Source organism: Phalaenopsis equestris, unplaced genomic scaffold (genome assembly GCF_001263595.1).
Source record: "Phalaenopsis equestris unplaced genomic scaffold, ASM126359v1 Scaffold000873, whole genome shotgun sequence".
NCBI lineage: Eukaryota > Viridiplantae > Streptophyta > Magnoliopsida > Asparagales > Orchidaceae > Phalaenopsis > Phalaenopsis equestris.
The window spans coordinates 96,360-121,114 of NW_018165313.1; the positions used below are offsets into that span (position 1 = coordinate 96,360).

General features: G+C 34.8%; 1 protein-coding gene across 1 annotated transcript; it reads right to left on the minus strand.

The window, feature by feature from the left end:
* Positions 1 to 123: 123 nt before the first annotated feature.
* LOC110031958 (probable E3 ubiquitin-protein ligase ARI2) lies at positions 124 to 24,547 on the minus strand. Its single transcript, XM_020735417.1, has 7 exons — positions 24,182 to 24,547; positions 23,630 to 23,662; positions 23,216 to 23,495; positions 19,139 to 19,619; positions 1,070 to 1,618; positions 807 to 997; positions 124 to 535 (listed from the first exon to the last, which is right to left on the minus strand). The coding sequence occupies exons 1-7, from the start codon at positions 24,335 to 24,337 to the stop codon at positions 381 to 383; spliced, it is 1,845 nt and encodes a 614-aa protein (XP_020591076.1). The 5' UTR covers positions 24,338 to 24,547; the 3' UTR covers positions 124 to 380.
* Between the last annotated feature and the right edge of the window lie 208 nt (positions 24,548 to 24,755).

The following is a 24,755-nucleotide window of genomic DNA, read 5'->3' on the forward strand; positions in this document are numbered from 1 at the left end:
TGAACTTCGTACCAGCAAATTAATTGCATCTTCATGAAAACTATATATATATATATATTTACTAACAGCGTGTGGCAGCTGACCTTTCCAAGATTGAAGTTTGCAAAATATCACTTCATTGCCTTAAATGAGTTGAAATCAAAATGGCCTTCACTTTCATATATGTAGATACAAATGCGTATGGCAAGTTTGACAACATTAGTTAACTAAACATTACTTATTCTACCTATTTGATGTACCCGACAGAACTTTATGTTCATCCTTGAACCCTAAAATTTAAAAAAAAAAAGGATAAAAATAATAATATTTCATTAAGAAACGCCCCAATTAATGCTGTACATTTTAAAACGGATTGGAAGAGCTTTGACCATGCAACTCTTTTAAATCTTGTCGACAACCTCCGCAGGCATGTTTAGATCAAAAAGAGGTGCAGCTCCTATAGACTCATTCTTGCTACGCTTTCTAGAGGAGCCGGTCTCATCCGAACTTGAAGCCGCATGAAACTGCCGAGTTCGCTTCGCTGACAGAGTGGTTCCTATATATCACAAACATCAACATTCTTGTCAGCATTAGTCATTTGGCGGTTGCCAGCTTTGATAATGGCTCATTTATTTGATTATATATATATATAATATATATATATAAGAAATAAAGATTTTATTCTCACTTGTTTGAGTGGATGGAGGGAAAAACATGGTCAGCAAGCAAAAGGGTGGCAGAAAATAGGCTTAGCAATTTGAACATCATTTTGGTTTTCTATGTTAAAACAAGATTCAAGTAGGTTTGGTCCTTTAGAGAAAACATACCACTCGCACTAACTGCCGGCACATGGTGAGGAAGTACATCCATCTTATTAGACTTCGTATTTCTTGCCTGGTTAGAAGCCAAACATTGTGGGAGTTCTGAAGCCTTCTCGGGGCCCTTTGATTTGTAAGGGGCAATATTGTGAGTTGCCCTTTGTAGGGGATACAACAAATCATTTTCTATGCATTGATACCTGCAAGAAAAACTTGTATCAGCGGACAATCAGCCAACTACAGTCACACAAGGCAAAGCAACACTAGCTCACATTTGCTTGCATAGTCTATCTATAACGGATGACAGATTGATGACATGCTTCATATTCTCCATAACCTCTTCATCCGAAAAATCTTGAAAGTCCTTCTCTAAAAACATAGATAGTTTTTCTACATTTGATTCTAGTTGTTGTTGCTGGTCCTCAAACAAGTTCTGCTTCAAGTCCCTCTCCTGTGAAGTCATCTCATCCTTGAAGAGTTCATCTCCAAACATATAAAAAGCAAATGGATAAGAATACGATAGAACGCGCCTTGATCTGAAGAGACGGTTCAAACCATTGATTACCCAACTGTAATCTTTAATTCTAGATTCCTTATTCTCAGATATAGCTATTTTGCCTTGAATGGTTTCCTTCAAATTGCTTTCCTGTTTAAGAGAATCTGTGTGGGCCTTGTATCGATTGTGATAATGCATGTACCTATATAAATCACGCCTTGCACATTCTATTAGTTTTGTCTTGTCTTCTTTGAAACGTCCACAGCTATGACCAGTAATAGTTGACCAAGTGTGATCACGTCCAGTGGCACCACCACATAACCAGCTGTAACAAGGGTCAAACACAACTATAATTAGATTTTACCTTCATATGAAGACCTCTGCACGGTCATGAACATCAGCAGTCAACAAAGAGCCAAATTAATACAAGAGCAAAAAAATAAAGGGGCAATTACATGGAGACCACCCGAAACTTCTTATTTAAAATTCGCCCACCCTCTTTCATCCATTTTTCAAATTCTCACTCAAATCAAAATTTATGGTAAAATCCCAACCAATATTTTTCATTTTTATCAAATTCTCAATAGTTTGATCGTGACACGTGTAAATACATCAGTGTGGTAGCTCAAAAAAATCACCTGGGTGGTTAATTTGAAAATATCAATGTTTCAAGTGGTTTGTATGTAGTTATCCCAAAAATTAAATAATAATAATAATAATAATAATAATAATACAAGAATTAGTGACACAGAATATTGAGGTGCCAACTTATGTGAGTTCATGTTTTGAGTCATATGTCCCCCTATGTTAATGCCATTTACTCTTATATCACACATCTTTCAGTCCCACATTATGTATAGTATTTAAGTGATGCAACTCTTTCCTATATAAAAAATGTCTTAGGAACATATGGATCACGTGAAGGATAATGAACACATGCACTGTTGCTTAAATTTTGTTTCCGTCCTCTCTCTGCATCCTTTGGGGATGTTTACCGTTTCTTTCTCTTCTCTTTTCCTTGGACCGAGTATTCATTACAATCACCATCGAGCAATAGTTCCACTGCATTTCTTCTAACAACAGAAAGCAAACACCTGTTCGCTAAAAGATATGTGGAGCGTGTTGAGAAACTTTTTGCCGGTCTGATGCTAAGGCTATCTTGCACAAACTAAGGCAGCAGACAAACAAGATATTGACTGATATATGTAGCCATAGTATATTCATTCACTGAATGATAAATTTCTTCACTTCTTTCAAAAAGAAGAAAAAGGCTTTTTCACTTCTTTCAGTAGTCTCTAAACTGATTCTTTTAAAAAGAAGCAATAGGTGGTTTGAAAAACGTTCACTAAAGAGCATGTTATCTAACACCAATTAGCCCTGAACCTTTCAAGCAACATAATAATGATGTGATACCGGGAAGAGCTTGGCCCATATCCTATGAACTCAATCTTTTACAAGTACTACACAAAATCAATAAGGTTCAAAACAGTCAATCAAAGACCCAACCCCCCCAAAATAATGAGTATCTGAACACAAATCTCCACCGAAGGAATTCTATTTTAAAAACAGCCTAAACCTCAATGCAAATCTCCTTGCACCCAAATCTAGAAAAAATATAAAAAATTCCACTACAAATAATAGAAGTTCAAAAATATTCAAGAGTAATCTAACATTTGAAGCTAAGAAGCAAAATTTATCCACCATATGTAACAATTTGTCTAGGGTGATAACAACCTATATGGTCACATTCAAAAGATTTGATACCGGGAAGAGCTTGGCTCATATCCTCTAACAATGCCATTTAATCAATGCATGACACTAAAAAAAAGCAATTACAATTAGAACCTTCTAAACGAATGATTTGCCCTTAAATAAAAATATTATATTACAATCATGATTAAAGCCTAGTTGTTCCCTAATAGTTCAGCCCCATTGAGTTATTAAGGTTCACTTGATAAGAAACAAAGCCCATTGCCTTAGATAAACATTAACACATGTCAATAAGGTTTCCTCATATCATACAACCCATGAGTATTGAAAAGGATTCTTCGGACAAGTTTGCTCAACCGCCTCCTCTAAGTAGACAAAGATCCATGACATCCCGATATAATAAAATCATGAGACATTAATTGAGTTTGTCAATAATCTCCCCTACCATCCTCTCTAAGCAAAAGACGACAAATTTTCCCAACTTAACATAGAAATTGCTACTACTAAACCCTAATATACAACACCTACTGGCAAGCCTTCAATGAAAGTTCTCTCCTATTATCGGGAGGGCTGACTAATTATAGACTTGCCTATGGGAAACCTAAAACCAAATCATAAAGGCCTCGCAAAATGAAGACAATCTCTAATAAGAGTCTTATCTAAAAGTTAAATTATCTTCTAAAAAATTTGATTCAAACTAACAAAACCTTCTATGAGAGATGAGGCTCAAATATTTGGATCCCCATAATAGCATAATAACAACTTATGCTCTTTAACTTTATATTTTTTAAATAATTACAACTTCGATGTAGCCTATGTTTAAAAGGTAAGCATTCCTTTAAAGTATTAAATAGCCTATATTAAATGCTTTAGTGTGAAGGCTCACACAAGAACACAAAAAAAATGTGCAAAGCCCAACCCAATCACCCCACCCCCACCCAACCAGAACAATTGTCATGACCATCATATATCATCACTATTAGCCACCATATCTCAACTACAAGGTGACAGCCTCATAAATATACGTAAAATTACATACCCTACATACATACTCTCATCCTACCAAAATAAAATGACACTTCATCATATATTGAATTTTAATAAATGTATTTTTTTATAAGAAGCCATATATTAGGCGAGTTCCAAAAGGTTTATATTGCATTTCATGAAGGTTCGATTTTTTTTTAAATCCACCATTTTGGTTGTTATACATTTTCTAATTTATAAATTATTCTATGAGATTATATATCAATCTCTACAGAGGTCCTTAGCTAATAACATTAAATTTTTCATTAATTTAGCTCACGTTTTTTTTTTTTTTTTACTTTAAAATGAAAGATAAAAATTTGTTATCACACTGCCCTCATTCATAAATACGTATTAGCCATAAAGATGAAATGCAAATCTTTATCTTAGCCTCTCTCGTTCCAGTATTAAGGTTCTTCCCCTATCTTATTGCTTAAAGGTTAAGGAGGATTAGGACAAGAGGTGAAGCTTCCCCAGCATTTTTGTCAGTTTAAGAATAGTGTGCACCAGAGGTGATTTTGTGCACCAGATGTGATCAAAGTATGAGAAAAGAGAGGGGATGTCATCAGCATTGAGATCATTAATACTTTGGAGGAACTAGAAGCATGCAAAAGGGAGAAGCAGAGAACATATAAAGAAGTCATGGGTTGTGAGGTGACTGGATTGTGATGATGGTGGTGGCCATGCAATAGAGATGATATCCTTATTATGAGTGAAATCCAACAGGGAGAGACTAGAAAGTGCAATTTATAACCCTGCCTGACATTAGGAGTAAAGAGAACGGTGCTAGTTTAAGAGAGGAGCACATGTGATCACCAAAAAATAGGTCAATGACAAACTTAATGTGGAATAATTAAAGAAAATGGAAAGTTTGGCGATAGTTGGCAAGGTGGACAAGATCATCATTCAGAATATAGTCAAAAAGGAGAGAGAAATGAGAGACATTTTGAAGGAGGTAGAAGGAATGGAGAGTGCTATGGAAGGAGGAAAATGGCATCAAAGAAGTTCATATAAGGTCTTTACGAGAAAATTAAAAAAAAAAGGCCTCATTTTTCTCTCAATTAATAAATTTGTTAATCCATTAATCTTCATTATAGGATCTTCTATGTGAGGACAAAATGAAGAATGAAAAGAAATATATGAATCTACATGAAAACTGGTTAAATCTTATAGATCTTGGTGAATGGGGTGTGCAAAATTACCAAAAGAATCGATCCAACCCTCACTAAATCAATTAATTTTAGCACGTCCTCACAAGTCTGATTCCCGACACAGCTCATAAAATATGTGGGAATAATATAATGGTTTTTAAAAATATTGTATCTATTGAATACCTAAACTCTAAACCCTATAACAAGACATGTAAATTTTACACAAATTAAAGTGACTTCCCCAAAATCTTATAGAATTGCATGCAATTTGCTTAAATCTCAAACATTTACAGTAAAATAATACAATATAATTTTGTTTAACGAGTATTACTGCCATATTGTTTTTGAAAATAAATTGTGAAATCTAATTATCTTAGAACAAGTTTGGCGCCGTTTTAGAATTCCTTGTTTAAGAATTGGATTTTGTGGGAAAAGGCTGTATGATAGCAAGAGAAAAAATGATGTGAAGTCAGCAGGATTTTGATGGGGATTAAAGGAGTTTGGTGGCTGTCAAGGCTGAAAACAACGGGAAGGAAGAAGAAACAATGACTTCGACGGGGTGTTGCTGCCAAGAGAAGATTCATCACACGTTATCCTCAAGATAGAGATTCATCACATGAAAAAAATATGCTAAAACTCTACAAATAAGAGAATAAATAAACAAAGTCTCCAAATAACAAAAACCAAAGATGAGGTCTCCAAAAAAGACTGAGGCATCAATAAAACCCAAATTCTAACTAAAAAATGAAGGAAAATAAGCCCCACAAGACCCGTAAAAGCAAAGTAGCAAGAAATTTCCCACTACAAGTTTCTCAAGACGGGAAAATCCAGTCTCACTTGTGCATCATGTTGGGCAGGTACACTCTTATGTCATATCTTCTCTGAAAGATTCTAGATCCTCATAACACAGGGAAAAGTCAACAACATTATAGATCAATCTTGTATGCATTGAAATTTACTTTCTTAGCAATCCCGAATGGACTGTTAGCTCTAGGCTTGAGCTTTCCAAATGGCTCTACATGAAATCTTTTACATCTTCAACATGATCCACACCATATTACGTTCTTTGAAGATCATAGCTTTTTTGGATTTATTAGCCTATTTATAATACTTAGTTTTCCACTTACTGATCATAAAAAATTTGAATCTCCCTGGCTCTAACCTTTGCACTGTGCTAAGCTCAATAGCCTACAATATCAGCATTAAATTCAAAGGTGTGAGAGAATTCCTCTCGTATATAATCTCAAATGGGTTGTAACTAGTTAATTAACTAGTACACTGATTGTAAGAAAACCCAAACTAATAAAGCACCAAGTCTCATTGTTTGATGCTCTTTTCCATGAAACACCTGATTTCTCAAATTGCAAGTAATCGCCGCTGAATGTTTATATGTATGTGGGTTTGTTGTGGAGTTGAACTGGAGCTTTGTACCCAACTTAACGCATAAAATTCTACAAAAGTAGGTGAGAAATAATAAATTGTCTAAAGTGATGGTCCTGGGCATCCTATGAAGAATGACTATTTCCATGAAATATAAATCTACAATGTGTGCCACATCCATCGCCTTATAGCAAGGTACATTGTTTACTGTTACCATAACATAATACTTGATTTGCTATGTCTGAGACAGCCTTACTACAAACTTCATGCTCACATCCACCCAAGATAACTCTGGAGCAGTTAGCGATGTATAGAAACTTGTAATTTACCCTCAGATCTTTGTAGCCAAGTGGCATATCATGCACTACCAAGCATGTCTCTCCACATCCCATATCAATTTAAACCAATAAAATTCTCTTTCAATCAGAAAAGAGTCTAATCTCAACCAAAATGTCCAAATATCCCTCCATTGTAGCACTCCTGTATAACACTCTCTGAATCAACACCAAGGAATGCATAGTATGTTATAGTAGAACAAGTAGAAATCTAATATGAGGAACTGCTCACACGATTTATCTTGGCAACAAACCTAAATCTCTTAGAAATCCTTATCGATGGAATATATTTAACAATTCAAAATCAATTATTTTCGAGAGCATAATAATGGTCGACAAATAATGACGGCTTAGTGAATTTTTTTACTTATTTTGACTCCCTGTTTTGTGCTTTAGCACAAAAAGCACAAAGAGAAGAGTTCCACCCACAAAATGCTTATAATTACATGTTTATAATAATATATATTGACACAGTAGTCTTGATTTCTACACTACACTCTTTTTAATGTTCTCTAATATACTAGCATGTTATAATTTGTATGTAAACAATGTACAGTTTCATTTGAGCATGTACGTTATTTTCTTTCCGTGTATAAAATATTATTTTAGCTTTTGATTATTTTGTTGAGCTCTTTGTTGCTCATTACGTTATTGCCTTTCAAGAAGGGATAAGGAGCACCGAGGCAAGTAGTCAGGTAGACTTGTATAGCTTTTTCACTTATAGTTTTGGGAGCTTGTATAGTTTTTTCAGTATTTATTTTATTTATTTATTAGATTTAGTAGATTTATATGGTTATCATGTTATGATGTTATAATTTTCCACACTTCCAAGTACGAATATGAATAAATTGTCCAAAGCAATATATCACGTATGCTTGTAGCAATTTAATTAGACTAGCTTATCATCTATTGGGTCTTGATTCTGCAAATGATGACGAGTGTGTGAGAATTTAGTCTGATTGAATCATCCGCCGCTTAGCCAGCCCTTAAAGGGGGGCCAATTGGGGTTTGACACTCCATCTCGAACACCCAATTCTATATGTCAACTAGATAGAGTTACCCAAATCAAGTTTAAAAAAAAAAAGTACTCTAGTTGCCCTTCTTTTCTACCCAAAAGGCTAGGGACATTTTTCCCTTTATTGCATGAATCAGTATAAAACCATTAGTTAAGCCGATTTGAAATCCAAGTTTATTTTGAATAGTGGTTGGCATTTATTTTCATATTTATTGTCTTTGACTAAAATGTTGCATGGGCTTTATTTCATGCTAATTATCTTTGTAGATGCCATTTTCCTTTGTAGAAGAACCAAGTGGAAATTCTAGGCATATGATAGAAATCCATCTCTTTTTCACTCTATATAAGGGACCCCTATATAAAGATCATGTAATATTAAATAAAATTTGTTGGCACAAAGATTCCTCCTCTTCTCTAAGCCAACCCATTTAAATCCCCTTCCTCTTCTATTTTTTTTCTTTGTACATGTTCTCTCTATAAACCTTTTCTTCATGATCTTATATTATTTATTTATATACTACACAAGGGGTAAATATCATCAGAAAGTTGCAAATATATCCAAGAAAATTATTTTGCCCCATAGAACTTAATAATTGAATATTTACTACTGTTGTTTCATGTTTGTTGTTTTCCTACCAAAAAAATCTAAAAACAAGTAATAATTTCTTATTTATTTTTTATTGCTTTATTCCTATTTGAATTTTAATCCTACTTAAGAATGTTTATGAAGACTTTTATTGGTATATTGATTCATCATTTTGCATGCATAATTTGTATAATTAATTAACATGCATGTTTATCCTCAATTTATATTCTAAGTTTCTCTAATATTTCATATTTATCTTTCGGCTCGCCTCTTAGCTTAAATTTTCTTAAATTTCTTTTAGATCTATTTAGATTTTTTTAGTGAAATCTAGTTTTTGGGAGTGAAATCTTGTAAGTCGCCATTGCCTCTACATCTTTTTTTTTAATGACTTTGAGATATGGTATAAAAGTTTTGGAAGGGTTTATTATACTGTGAAATGTTAACTGCTCATTATATTGATCAATCTTAAAAAATTCAAAAAAGATTTATAAATTTCATTGAATTGGAGTCATCTCATACTGATACATTCATTTGTAATATTATATGTGATTGCTTGTTAGAATGGCATATGCAAGGCAAGGTGTCTACTATCACTTTAGATAATAGTAGTAATAATGATGTTGAGATTAGCTTGCTAGAATCAAATTTTATGACAAGGGGTAAATTAAATTTTAAAGGCCATTTCTTCCATCTTCGTTGTTGTGCTCACATATTAAATATTATGACGCAAATTGATTTCAAAGAGATCCATAACATCATTTATAATATTAAAGACTGTCAAATATTTCAAAAATCACCAGTGAGGTTCATACATTTGTTGAGGTATCTAAGCAATTAGAGATATTAAAATCAAAGGATTTGTGCATTGATGTGTTAACAAGGTGAAACTCAATATACTTGATAGTGAATCGGCTCTTGTTTTTCAAAAGGTGTTCAACCACTATGCAGACAGAGATAACAATTTCAATTGGTTGTCATCAGATCAAGATTGGGAGAAGTATGGAAAGAAAATTCCTGTTGTTTTTAATCAAGTGACGAAATATTTATGGTTCATCATACCCTACCTCAAATATTTTTTTACCTACTGTTATGCATATCAAGAAATCGTTGTTGGATGAGTCGATTTCACCCGATGAATATAGCAGAAACATGGTTATGGCCATGAGAACTAAATTTGATAAATATTTTGATGAGTGCAACCTAATAATGTTTTTTACAGCAGTTTTGGATCCTCGGTTGAAAATAAAGTTCAAACTTTTTAGTTTTGCCAAGATATACACATCCGTTGAATTAAACTCAAAAATTTAACAAGTTAAAGATGAACATTTGAACTCTATAATAATTATGTGAGTCATATTGTTAGCTCTAGCTCTACAGGTGACAATGTATTTTCACAGTTGTCAAGTGATTTAATTATCCATAAAATTTTGATTGCATGCTTGAATTTACTGATTTTATTGTTTTATCTAGTTCAATTCAACCTTCAAAAACATATTTACAAGTTTATCTTGGGGAGAGTCTATTTTTGGCCAACAATGAACAATTTGATATTATTGAGTGGTGAAAATTGAACACTGTCAAATATCATTGCTCGTCCAAAATGACTAAGGATATATTGTCAATTCCAACACCGATTGCTTCAGAATCTACATTTAGTACCGGTGGAAGAGTTTTTAATGACTATAGAAGTTCACACTCTACAAAGATGGTGAATGCATTAATATGCTCATCAAATTGGATTAGATCTTCCACGAGTAATTCGAATTCTCCCTTGGTAATATCTTAAAAATAAAATAAGTTTTTAGAGTATGTATATTTATTCAACTTATTACTAATATTTATATATCTTTCATATCAGCACCAATCATTGGAAGAAGATCTTGAAGTGAATTTGTCTGAGAAATAGAAGAAAGATTCAAGGATTGAAGAAACGATTTCAATTTTATCTTTCATTGCACGCACTTTATTTTAATATTGGCCAACTATGTTGTACTTAATATCTCCATGACAATTATGTCTATATTTCATTACCTGCAAGTTATCTGCTTGGAGAAGTGATGTTATTCTTGAATTCGGCCATTTGAGTACTTATAGGTTGAAAAGAAAAATATCTTACGAGATGAATATTATCGTGGAGATCATTACAGGTCCTCATGGAACATGAATCATGATTCTGTGCGAAAAATCAAAGGTTGCGCTTCATCCTCTTGTCCTATGTATTCATTATTTTGTTAGTATTGCAGTTTGCAAAGTAGCATAGTTTATGCTGGTGGCTAGAGCTGATTTCTTGATTGGATGGCTTATTAAAACAATAATGTTACAAAAAATGTTAAGATGGCTTTTATTATTTAAGTATATTCTTTCAAATGAAAGTAAGTGCGGGGCACTGATTGTCCTCTTTGTCTCTTAATGACTTCTGCCAGCTGGTTTTCACATAAATTTTTTTGTATTATTACAATGGTTTGGATTTTTGAATTATTACAATGGTTTGGAATTTGGATTGTTTAGCTGCTTGACTGGAACAGTCTACTTGTGTCGGGTTGCATGAATTATTTAAGTATGTTACAAAAATGTTTAGATATGTCTTCCAAACTGTTGTACTTCTTCCTCTTGTTTACATTGTTTGATTTAGTTCGGAAGAAGAGCAAGGATTACATGTGCTTAAATTATTTAAGTAAATGCATAGATGACCCCTTTTGGTTCGGGAGCAAGGATTACTAGTGCTGGGAGCAAGAGTTACCCGTGATGGCCTGTGTTTCTTTGCTTACATTGAATCTTTCCTACTTGATTTGAATTATTACAACAATTTACTTGTGTTGGGGCCTGGGAACAATGTTTTTAAGCTATTATGTCTTAGTTTCTAAGCTTTCCTACTTGGTTTTTAAGCTAATTTTTAGGCTGAAAAATTATTAACATAGTTAAGAGGTTATTAAAGATTATGTTGATTACAATTTAGAAAAGCTCATTATTGGTAAGGCATATTGGCATCCGTGTTTGCAACCAGTTTAAAGATAAGAATAAATAAAATTGTCATACATTATTAATCTTACAATTTTATTTTGGAAGGCAAACATTTATGCAAACCATAATGGAGGATTACGATAGTTTGTCTCGAATTTAAATTGACGCCTTGGATATTAACTGTAATTTTACTACGCTTGGAAGGCACAAAAACTGTGCAACCATATAGTTGATTTACATAAAAGTGATGAAAGAAGCTCATAACATATAATCTGAGCCTCAATTAATAATTACATCTTAACTTGTATTTTCATTTCTAATTTGTTGTTTTTTTATAATACATAAGTAAGAATTACAAGTACAAGATCATTATGAGTTCATCGTTACTCACTAATCACTTCATTGGATCGTCGAACATAAATATCAAAGAATGAGTACAAAATCATAGAGAGTTTAAATTTAGTGTATTTTTTTGTATTTTTTAGGTAATACAGTTATTTTTTATGTTTTGATTTTTAATTGAGTTTATTTGTACTCAAATTTAGTTTGTAAATTATAAATTTGTAATATTTGCTTTTTTAATGAAAGTAAATTTTTGAAGCAATATACTTTGTTGGCCATAAAATTTTGTATCAAATTTACCCTTGAAATTTTTTAGCTAATCAATGTTTTATGATTTGAAATTAAAATATTAATGCAAAACAGTTGTTTTAAGAAATTATTATTTTAATTTTATTTAAAATTATTATAATAAGAATTTTTTTATTATAACAAGCTAATTTCAAGTCAAACAAGAACACGAATAAGTAAATTGAGCCAAACACAAACACACTGTTCAAAAGCTATTTTGAGCACGAGCCACTTTCGAACAAGTCGAACACGAGCCAAGCCTGAGCTCGCCCTGGTTCGGCTAGTTTACAACCCTCGGAAACAATTAGCCATATTAAATGTCTTAGTAAGACAAGTCAATGCAAAGATATTTTCACCCTAGCTAGAGGGATAGTTAATCATTGAGAAAAATGTTCCATAGTTTCATTGATAGGAAAATGGTGTATAAATACATATTAATCAATGTGTATTTTAGCTTATCAATGTTTTATGGTTTAAAACTAAAATATTAATGCAAACAGTTTTTTTAACAAAATTATTATTTTAATTTTATTTAAAAAATTAATATAATAATATTTTTTTTATTTTAACGAGCTAATTTCGAGCAGAACAAGAACACAAATAAGTAAATTGAGTCGAACATGAACACAATGTTTAAGAGCTATTTCGAACATGAGCCACTTTCAAACGAGCTGAACACGAGCCAAGCCTAAGCTAGCTCTGGCTGGGCTAGTTTACAACCCTAAGAAACAATTAGCCATATTAAATGTCTTAGTAAGTAAGGCAAGTCAATGCAAAGATATTTTCCGCTTAGGTGCTATCTTTTCCATGTAAGAGGGATATTTAACTATTGAGAAAAAGGTTTCATACCTTCATTGATAAGAAAAGGGAATATAAATACACATTATAAGATCCACGTAAAAGGCAAGACTTTAGGTCTGCTTGGGGCAGTTTATTTGCTACTTATGTGTTTTCAAAGCACCATGAGGTCGTTTGTTTTGAGTGTTTGGCGAGCATTTCAGGATCCGCGCGAGGCGAACCCCGCGACCCGCGTTTTCTGTTTATCTTAGCATTAATACCCCTCTCGATCTTGTGCCCTAGGGCTACTCACTTCTGCGATTCTCTTGGAGCTCTCTGTTGTGATTCTCCTTCTTTCTCCTTTCCTCTCTACGATCGCCATCCCATGCCCTAGGTTTGTCTTCTATGCTCTCATGCCTTCGATCTCTCTGTTGTGATTGTCCTCTTTTCCTCTCTGCGATCCGATAAGTTGTGGTTCTCTGTAACTGGCACCTGTTGCAGTAAATTCTTGATGAATTGGTTTTGTGAGAGTATTAGCAAGCATTCTTTTAAGAAAATCGAAGGATTGGTTTACTTTTTTTCTTTGGCTTGCTTTCCCGTTTCTGACGGAATGGTTTTGTGTTAGTAGCAAGCATTTTGTGAAGAATATGGAGGGATTGCATTTTCTGTGGCTTGTTGGGCCTTTTTGCAGTGGAACACATAGAATCAAATTATGTTGGCTTGAAAAAAAAAATTTACCACAGTGGCAGTTGTTTTCAATTGTTCTGCCTTCTATGATTTTTTTGGCACAAATGTGGCTTGGTTTTTTGGCAAATTGCGGATCGTTTTCATTTTTTCTTCCTTTGTGCTTTTTCGCCACGTTGGTTGGCTTGGTTTGTTTGGACTGCTTGAAGCTTATAATTGGATGAACTAATCTCTTATGAGGAGCAGGATGGATGTGAGTGTGTTTTTGTTTAGTGTCTGTGAGTGTTGTTTATGATGGCCTTGGGTGTGTGGTGGTGGATGTGAGGTGAGCTTGTTTAGTGGTTGTGAGTGTTGTTTATGTTGGTTTGGGTGTGCTCTCCTGGCCATGGGCCTATGGGTTTGGTGGTGGATGTGAGGTGTGCTTGTGTGTGTTGGTTGTGTAAGGTGTTTATGATGGCTTGGGTGTGCTCCCCTGGCTTTGGGTGTGTGGGTTTGGTGGTGGATGTGAGGTGAGCTTGTTTAGTGATTGTGAGTGTTGTTTATGTTGGTTTGAGTGTGCTCTCCTAACCTTAGGTGTGTGGCTTTAGTGGTGGCATAATGGTGTGCTGGTGTTTGTGGATATGTGGTGTTTATGGTGGCATGGGTGTGATCTTTTGCCTTTGGGTGTGTCAGTTGGTGGTGGATGTGAAGGTGCATGTGTATGGTGTATGTGTAAGGTTTTTATGATGGCTTGGTTGTGATCCCCTGGCCTTGGGTCTGTGAGTTTGATGGTGGATGTGAGGTGAGGTTGTTTGGTGGTTGTGAGTGTTGTTTATGTTGGTTTGGGTGTGCTCTCCTAGCCTTGGGAGGTGGCATAATGGTGGGCTTGTGTTTAGTGGATGTGAGTGGTGTTTATGGTGGCATGGTTGTGATCTTCTGCCTTTGGGTGTGATCTCCTAGCCTTGGGTCTATGGGTTTGATGTGAGGTGAGGTTGTTTGGTGGCTGTGAGTGTTGTTTATGTTGGTTTGGGTGTGTTCTTCTAGCCTTGGGTGTGTGGGTGTGGAGGTGGCATAATGGTGTGTCGATGTTTGGTGGATGTGAGTGGTGTTTATGTTGGCATAGTTGTGATCTTCTGGCTTTGGGTGTGTTGGTTTACGAGGATCCACAGGGATGGTCTTTTTTAGTGATACGCATATGTGCCACAGGTTGTGAGTTACCCTTTGGTGTTGCATGAGAAATCCAAATAAAGGCAACCGAAATCCTTTCTTTCGTCTATGCATCGATATATACGGATCTACTAGATGGTCTTTTTTTTTTTTGTGATATGCACATCCGGCACTGGACGTTGGTCTCACGTGGGTTAAAGACAACTAAAAACTCATTTTTTATAAGGTCTACTGTCTGCATGTTGTGACAGACTCGTTGGTTGGTTAGTTACTTCTCTGAGGCCTCACACCTGCTATTTTTTTATTTTATTTTATGTTTAGTATAATTTTGTTCCGTATATTTTTGGATTTGAAAATTTCTGGGGAATTTTTTTTCTTTAGTTTATATTTGAGTTTTTTATGTTTTTTTTTTTCCGTGGCTTTGTTTCGTACTCCTGCCTACTATTTTTCTTTTAATCAACATTTCGTTTCGTTTCTTTATGCAATAGTATTCTTTATTTTCAATTTCAGTGATTTTTTTATTTCATCTAATTTTATGGTTGATGTGTTATCCCTTGCATAATTGTAATAAGATGAGCTTCAGGATTTTAGGAAACTCTGGGTGAGTGTTATGCCGCTATGAACTGTCGTCTTTGTCACTCACATCATGGCGGTTACATAGCTACGGGCGGCCGTTCTACAGGTGCCCGCGGAGGGCAGACGGCCCGGATTGGTTTGAGTTCTTCAGGTGGGCAGATAAGCTGCCCGATTCTACTGTCGGTAGTGAGCGGGGTTCGATGATATTGCAAGCAGACTACGTTGTTCAGGGTTCGACGACATCCCAACCGGACGACGTTGCTTGTGACATACTTCCTATGCACTTTAAAATGAATATTATTATAATTTTAATTACAATTTTAATATGATTTTTATTTTTTTTTTTGTTTCTTGATGTTTCTTGATACTCACTATTAAGTTTAAGTGAGGTGTATATCATTTTTTTGTACTGTTATGAAGTGGTTTTATTGGTTTTGAAATATCTAATGTGTAGTCATTGCAGTTCTGTTGCAAACAGCACAATTGATGTGTGTCAGAATGGTTATTTATCCAGAAAAAACTGCAAATCAATTATTTTCCAAACGCACAAACCAAACATTTAAACAGTTTATCTAGAACATAGGTGAAATAGTCATTTATCCATAAACAACTACAAATCATTGTTTTTATAAACACACAAACCAAACAGCAAATCAACTTATCAGGATAAACTGTTGATCAGCAGATTATCAGGATAAGTTGTTTATCTGGATAAGTTGGATAAGCTGCAGCCGCCCCAAACAAACCCTTAAATTCAGAAATATATAAATATGGAAACGAAAGAAAATAAAGAGAGTAAATAAAGCCAAATTATAAATGCAGCATTAATTAGGCTAATAATTATAATAATCATCTCATACATTATGAGAGAACTTGAAGGAATAAGCTTGCCAGGTCAAGAAACAATTAGCCATATTAAATGTCTCAGTAAGACAAGTCAATGCCAAGATATCTACGCTTGCTACTATCTTCCATGTAAGAGGGATAGTTAAAAATTGAGAAAAAGGTCAAAGTGATCCCTAAACTACTTATAAGGGGCCATTTTTGTCTCAAACTATCAAATGTATCCAATTTAGTCCCTTGACTCTTCAAAGATGATCCAAAATACTATCTTTACTTCTCAAACCTGACCCAAAATAATCTAACAGAATGACTATTTTGGATCATTATCGAAAAGTTAATGGATAAACTTAACAGATTATATAGTTAGAATTATGGTAAACATCAAATTGCACAAAAAATAAGGGATTTAACTAGGTTGTGAAACCTCTGGGAAAGAATTTTTTTTCCAGCCGATTGGAACTCCAATGTTCCTAACCGCTTAAAAGATTTAAGTGACCATAATATTATAAAATAAATAGAAAATGATAAATTTCTCTAACATTTTAAGATGAATTGTTCATTAGCTTCTTCTTTCTTATTATGATATAGTTTCAATACATTTTGCTTATTACTAGAGATTTTACACCCATTTTACTTTAAATCAAACAACAAATAAAAAAATAAGCTATGAGATGGGATACACCTAGCAATGAAATAAAAACACATTACTAGAGAAAACAAAATAAAAGTAAGAGAAAAGTGACTTGAATGACTACCAAATATCTCAAAAGGGAAACAGATGAACAAGGTAACCAAATAAAACATATGGGATCGAGTTCAAAACTATGACAATGATAAGAGTACAACAACCACGACAAGGATAAGAACCTGGTAAAAATATTGAAAAGAACGGACCAGAGAAGCTCAAAGAGTGGATGAGTGTATTAGGCATGATGAAACCATTATGCAAGTGCGATTTAAGAAATCAAAGAAAATTCAAATATCATGAGTTCAATGATCATAAAAATAGGCAAAGATCTAAAGAGGTAAAGTATTTCAAGTTAATACTTGGGTCCAATCTTTCAAACATTTCAACGTGTTAGCCTCTTTTGAAATATGGGAGGAATTAATAACCTACAATATTGCTACATTGTGCTTGTAGAAAAGTGTGTATTAATCTTACACAGAATGACATCAATTCTAAAATAATTACAATTATTTTGTACATTTTGAGGATGCTGCTACTGAATTAACAAATGTGAAATTCCTGCCAAAATATTATCATATAAATAATAGGCATTAGTCCTGGTCACCACTATCACTTTAGCTGCAACGACTGCTCTCTTTTTTTCTACCATAAAGTTTCTTCCTTTGATCAAGCATTAAAACTCCAAAAGAAGATTCGATCAATAAAGTCCGCCTTCAAAGGTCAGGAAACTATGAAGCATGAATATGGATATGGGGAAATGGACATGTTGACATTGTATAATTGAAAAAAAGTAGAACAACACACGCAATAAACATGCTGTTATATTTAATAAAATATTAATATGAAATATATAACCTTCTAATATTTTTCTATTTAAAAACTTCATAAGGTGAAATATAATATCAGTAAAAAAAAAACTTTCTAAGAATAAAAAAAGTACCAAATAATAATAAATTTTATTACATAAGCATTTATATGTATCTTTTTGTACCCTTGCCTAGTCCTGTCATGTCATTGCTGTGTCTGAGTCACGTCAGAGCACAAATTTATAATAAAAAAAGTTATATAGTTTGTGGCATGTCAAACATGTGCCGAAGCTTGTTGGAGGCGTGTCCCTTTCCAACACATTTCCAACACAAACATGGAGGTCATTCAAAATTGTTCGTGCATCATAGGCGGCAAAACAGTAAAATGTTATGTAGTTCATTGGGGCATGAAGCCACATAAAATGAGTATAATTAAACATTTGCCAAGATTTAAAAAAAAAAAACTATCACACAACTACCACAATGCCAACCAAATCAATAAGAATAAAAGTGACACCCGAAATAGCACAGAAATCATATTAATCGTTACTACATTGGTAAACAATGATAAGCAGCCAGTGCCAAAGCTGAAGCAAGGGACATTGGTTTTCTAGTATTATTGAGAAAACACGGCATACAGACAAATTCTATAAAATCTATACGCATTCTAAAAACATTACATGTAAGCTATACCATGAGCAATGAAAATATGAATAAACTCAAATTTGTTACTTAACAATAAGCATGGACAAAATTGGGTATTATGGAGATTGGAAATACTATACTAAAAAGATAGTAATGACGAAGAACAATGTAGCTTGTTACAAAGCCTATCAATTGCCAGCCCAGAAGATCCATTTCATCGCACATTTTAATTTACCACAAAATGCCTACCAATATTTTATCTAATAAGGTTGTTTCATCAACACAAAAAAATTTAAAAAAAAATATGCACTGTTAAACAGGAGAGATTGATCTTTAAGTTACAAACTAAATGCAAAATCCAAACAAGAATCAAATCTCAATCAGTATACTAGAGGTAATTTAAAATCAGGTTTTACAACACGGGGAACATGATGCAAGAAAATTATAATTTGAAAAAAGAAATCCTAATAATCATTAAGAACGTTAAAATTGCAAATCTAAGTCCAACAGAAACTGAACAAAAAATTTTACATATTATTGTTGCAAAAGTATCATAAACTAATCATATTTAATGAGTAGATAGAAGCACCATAAGAGGGTCACATTAGGCTTAGCCTGGTATTGATGCTAGGAGTAAAGCAACAAAACATTCAATTCTCACATTAATGAAAAAAGAATCCATAAGTGATAATCATTTCCAAATTTTATCAATCAAAAGGATTGCACTTATGATTTTTTTATGGTGATCAAAACTAACAGTAGGATCTAGCATGCCAACACATACATGCACAGATAGAAACAAGTTTGAAAAGGAACCAGGCAGCACTACATGGACATACATAAAAATTATTTAGGAAATATAAATAGTTAATTTAGTCATCCTTACCAAAATGCTTGACCGCATATACAAGCAACTAGGTTGCATCCGCCATTCTTCTCAACAGGCTTGTGGCATTTGGGGCAAGGTTTTGTGTTAACAGTGATCCAATTCACCGTTTCCGATTCATCGTGACATTTCTTTGTCCAATGCTCCCACATTATGCAAGAACATGGAGAATGAGCTTCTGATAAGCAGCTGAAACAGAATTGCATTCCACAGGTACACTCCACTTCACAGTAAATATCACCCAACACACGTATAGCATTTCCACAATGGGGCACACTGGGGCACCACTTAACTTTATTATTATCTTCAATGTACGACTCAAGTAAGAACCTCTCAAACCGATCTGCAATATCTGGATGCCTTGCACTAACTAAACTCCTTACAATAGCTTCATCACAAACTGCATTACATTTTGGAGTCATGCAACTAATTCGGCGGCTTTGACCATCATTTATTTTAACAACAAAATATCCTGTCCAACCTGAAGAGAATAAAAATTAAAATTAAACTAACGTTTCCACAACCAAGAACTCCCAAAATTTTCTGGCAAATGAAAAGCGTAAGAAATTTGAAAATTATATATAACCAAAAAAAAAACTTTGCATCATGGATGCTCTCTTGCATATATATGGAGCAATCTTGCTTAAACTTTTGAATCAAAAGTGCAAATATAGACAAGAAACAATAGAGAATTTTCACACTTGCCTTTTCTCAAACAGAAAGCCTGGCTAAAGAATTATGGATTTCCAATGATTGAAGAAAAGTGGTATCAACGACAATAAAGAGGTCATCTCAATGAGATAGGATGAGACCCCCAAAAAAGTAAGATAAAAGCCCAATTTAAAAAATAAAAGATTATAGTTGATGTGTCTAGGGCTGTCAAAACGGCTCGTTGTTCGCGAACAGCTCATGTTCGGCTCGTTAAGAAGCTCGTGTTCGGCTTGCTCGCTAAGTTAACAAACCGAACACGAACAACACGAACAAATATTTGTTTGTTTGCTGATTTTGGCTCGAAATACTACTAAACAATTATATATATATATATATATATATATCTCTTTGTTTGATGAGTAGTATTTTAAAAAAAAATAATTGACTACAAGGCTACAAAGATTTATAATCAATTAAAAGTATTAATTAAAAATATAATAAAAATTATTAAATTAGATTCAAATGATGTTTTAAATCTTGTCCCAATCTTTAACAATTTATGGTTACGTGATTAGGGTTGTCAAAACGACTCTTTGTTTGTGAACGGCTCGTGTTCAGGTCGCTAAGCAAACGAGCCGAACACGAACTCACTTTTTGAGCTCGAAATATAAACGAGCTGTTGTCAACCACCCATGGATCCTACTAGTGATTGCACCATCTACCAAAGCACTGAGAAACTTTTCCCACTTGTGAGCATACCTCCCTATCGATCCATTTTGGTTTGGCATAATCTGAGTCGGATGTATACCACCACGTAGCTTCTCCTGAGCCAAATTCCGAAGTAAATATCTCATATGTTTCTCATCTATGACAAGTTGAGTCTCAGCAAGGTTGAAGATTGCAAAACTTTGGTTGATGAGTGATTCTTATTATCTCCCGGGTCTTGCCCTTGATCTATAAATTTTGGAAAGTTGACATCTTCTGTTGTGTTCCAATAACAAAAGTTTCACACTGACCTTTCGTCTCTTCATATTGAACACTGGAGGATGAAAGTGTATCTACCTGTGATGCTATCAGTTTGTTGTTACTAAGATCATCCACTAAAATTTTGAATTCTGAAATATTATGGTCTGCATGATTTTTACATCTCCCAACAAAAAAGTTCTCCATCTTATAAGAAAGCAGGAACCGCAAATCACATCAAAATCGCATGCACCTTTTGATCACATGGAGTAAACGCATTTGATGTATCTACGAACAAAGGTTTTCCATAGAGGGAGACATCATTGGATGAAAATTCTCGTTCAAACTGCTTTTCAATGTTCATGATGCATTTACCCAACTTTTTGAGGACGCCCTACTAGGTGAAGTAGATCACTCCGCTTATTGTGCATTCTGCTTCAGCATGTCCAAATCCATGGCACTTGTAACATCTTCTAATTGTAACAAACTTGTGAATTAGTTCTTCTATATAGTAGCAAGAGGGGTCGCTTGGTGATGCAGTCTCTCCACTTCGAAAGCTAGAGTCTGCAACTTTTGGCGGTAGTAAGATGGTAGGAACTGACGCTCCGTTTCCGGCTTCATTTTCATATTTTCTCATTTTTCCCTTCGAGCTTCCAAACTCATTTTTCCCTTCGAGCTTCCAAATCACAGACGAGGGCAACCTCCCACAGAATTCCCTCTTCAATATCCATAAGTCTCTGCTGAAGACGACGGAGCTCTCACCGTACCTCATCCCGAGGAGGCTCGGACATAGATCTCATTTGCAACATGGTTGACGGTTTAGGATTTGTGGAAGGAAAGAAAAGAAGGAACTAAGAAAGAAGAGAAAAAAGAACCGAATGAAAGAAAAAAATTTGGAGTGGTGGATTGGGTAGGGGTGGACGCTAGAAAACTCTAAGACGGGAATAAGGTTGGGCTAGCTCCGATGCTAAATGAAACCGGAGTTTAACTCAAACCACAAACACGACACAATTTAACTAACGAATTAAACAAGGTTACAACGAAAACTTAAAAGAAGAAAAGACAACACACAAAGCAAAAGCATAAAATAAAGAATTGCAAATAAATACTCGACAAAAGGAGACATAACAAACTGATGAGAAGTCTGGAGAGGTGGTGCTAGATTGGTAGTTACGGTGAAGGTCGGAGAGATGTTGGACGGCTGTGAAAGAGTAAGACAGCAAATCAACGATCGTTAAGACGTTGAATCGCAGCTAGAAGGAGCAGTTGGGACTGCAGTAGGAAATATATGGAAGGGGTTGCAAACAGTACAGCCTACAGGGAAGCTGCAATAAGGCGACGTGATGGTTGTGGCCAGCAAGGAAGCTGTAGGGAAGAGTTGGAATGAGCAGTTGTAGGTGCAGCCTGAAGGAAAGTTGTACGAAAGGAGGTTGCATGTCGCTGAAGCAGTAGCCTGCTGGAAGAGGAGGGACAGTGGCCTGCTAGAAGAGGAGGGGCGGGTAAACAGCAACGAGAAGGGTGGAAGAATAGATAAATATCTCGTCGGGGTTAAGCTGCAGCTGGAGCACCACTCGGACCAGTGGAGACGATCATCACCTCGAATGAGAGATAGCCGGAGCACTTCCTTGACGTCGGATACACCCTCAAAGGGAAAACTCTAGGGTAAAACCTGAATTCATAAATCAAAACAAGACTCTTAACTCTGAGCACATCATCCTCCAATTATAATGAGATTGAGACTTTATTTGAGGCAATACTTAAAATAAGAAAGAAGAATCAAATCAGGATTTCAAATTTAGGAAAGGGGAATAAAATTTTCAGAAATTTTGATTTTAAAATTCAGTTTAGAAAAGAGATTATAATGGAAATTCAAATTTAAGAAAGAGGAATAAACTATTCAAAAATTTTGATTTAGAAATTCAGCTTAGAAAGGGATTATAATGGAAATTCAGATTTAGGAAAGATTTAGGAAAGAGGAATAAAAATATTCTGAAATTCTGATTTGGAAAGATTTATATTAGGAAAGTGCTAAGAATAAAAGAGGGGAAACAAAGAGAAGGAAAAGTGAAGAGTGGCAACCCCCTCCGTTTGAGGACCTGTCGGTCCTCCATAACCCCCGCGTCAAAGGAAATCCAAGATTATTTTTTTCCTTAACGCTAGATAATAGACCGGCATTACTTTTACTTTCACATAGAAAGGTCACCCGGTAAATCATAAAGATTTCAGCCCAAGAATTTGAACAACAGTTATATTTGACCTATGTGAACTAAAATTTCTAGATTGAAAATAGCAAACCAATTAATTTATCGAAAACTATGTAATGACCTAAAATTTTCTATTTACTCATGTCCAAGAATACTCAAATAAAAATAATATAAAAAGAAAGACTAATGTAGCGAAAATGACAACCTATATCACAACTAGATGCATCAAAATAAGTTATTGACATGACAGAAATATTACAGTTATTGCAATAACAGTGTCCGCAATCCATCTCTGTAATTGCAACAGGGGGCACATCCTCAAAGCAGATACTACATGTAAATGAGTCCGAGTAGCTTGACAAGTCGATGACTTTATTCTCACTCATTGTTAACCCTGCCTCTGTAAATAACTTGTCCTTCCCCTTCTGCTCAAGCAACTCAAAAATCCTCTCCACATCCCAACGATAATAAATAAGCAAAGTCCGGGCATGCTGTTCACTCAGAGCTAATAGCTCCATTATCTTTCTCAGGTCTTCCTTCTGTCAGATATACAAGACAATCAATCAGAATTAAAGTACCCGATCACAAAATAAGTACAGAATATTCTTGGTGCAATTCTAATTTAAATATCATAAAGGTGAGCCGGTCTCTATTGTAAAGATCATCGGACCACCTGTGCTGCCAAAAGGGACTCCTTTGTGATAACCTGCAGGGAATTGGATGAAAACAGGTGCACTGTCAGTTTAAGGAAACCATCAATAAACATAAAAGACATGAGAGGAGGGGCATGCATCATGTTTCGATCCAGGTCTCCTCTAAAATACAATTCCACGATTACAGATCTAGAACAGAAACAATGGAGAAAATAGAAGGAAAATCATGAACTCGCTATAAAAGTAAACATTGGCTCGGCAATCCTCTGCAACTCAGGATTGTGTGGAATAAAATCTTGCTAAACATGTATAAATCGTAAGTTCCACTTTTCCTCGATTGAATCTAGCAATAAATGGCACAACAACTTTCTTACTAATACATAAAAGGAACAATTTTCTAAGGCCATAAACCCACGGGGATGGCCAGAAAGAGCGGACATGACAATCTGCCCGCGAAAATAATAATAATAACCTTTGATAGAAGAATTTTAAAGGTCTGGCTCGCCCCAAGATCCTGAAGAAGCCCTAGCCCTAGGAAGAGGAAATAAAGGGGGGATGGTGTAATCTCTTACCGACGAGACGGACCAATTACAATCCTCCTGTCGACCATCCTCGAGGTCCTGGAGGACGTTCTCCGCGATGTCATCCTCATGATCGCTCAGATAGAAATCACCGTCCTCCGGCTCCTCCAGATCACTCGATGAGGGGAAATCCTCTTCGTCTGCCATGACGGGGGATGAAGGAGAGCGGGCACTGTAGCGATAAAGAATAATTGACCCAATAGATAGATTTCTAAACCGGCGTAGGGAAGCGGATTGGGGGAACGAGTAGTAAATCAGGAGTTTTATACTCTCGCTTTTTTGTGGCAAAGGGAGGGAGGTGAGAGGAGAGACCTTCAAAGAATTTGGAGGGGAGAGACTAATATGCCGTGCGAGTCTCAATTCGAATGGAGGAGCAACTATTTTACTATTTTATTTTTTATTTGATAACTTTTAAAAGCTCTTTTTTTTTTTTTTTTTTTTTTTTGCAGAAAAGTGAGGGCACTCTGCCAAAAATTCATCCAAATAAATCAAAAATTACATCATATCAAGATCACGGGCCATTCTACAATCTGAAGAGAAAAAAAAAGATAATAGATGTTTGAAA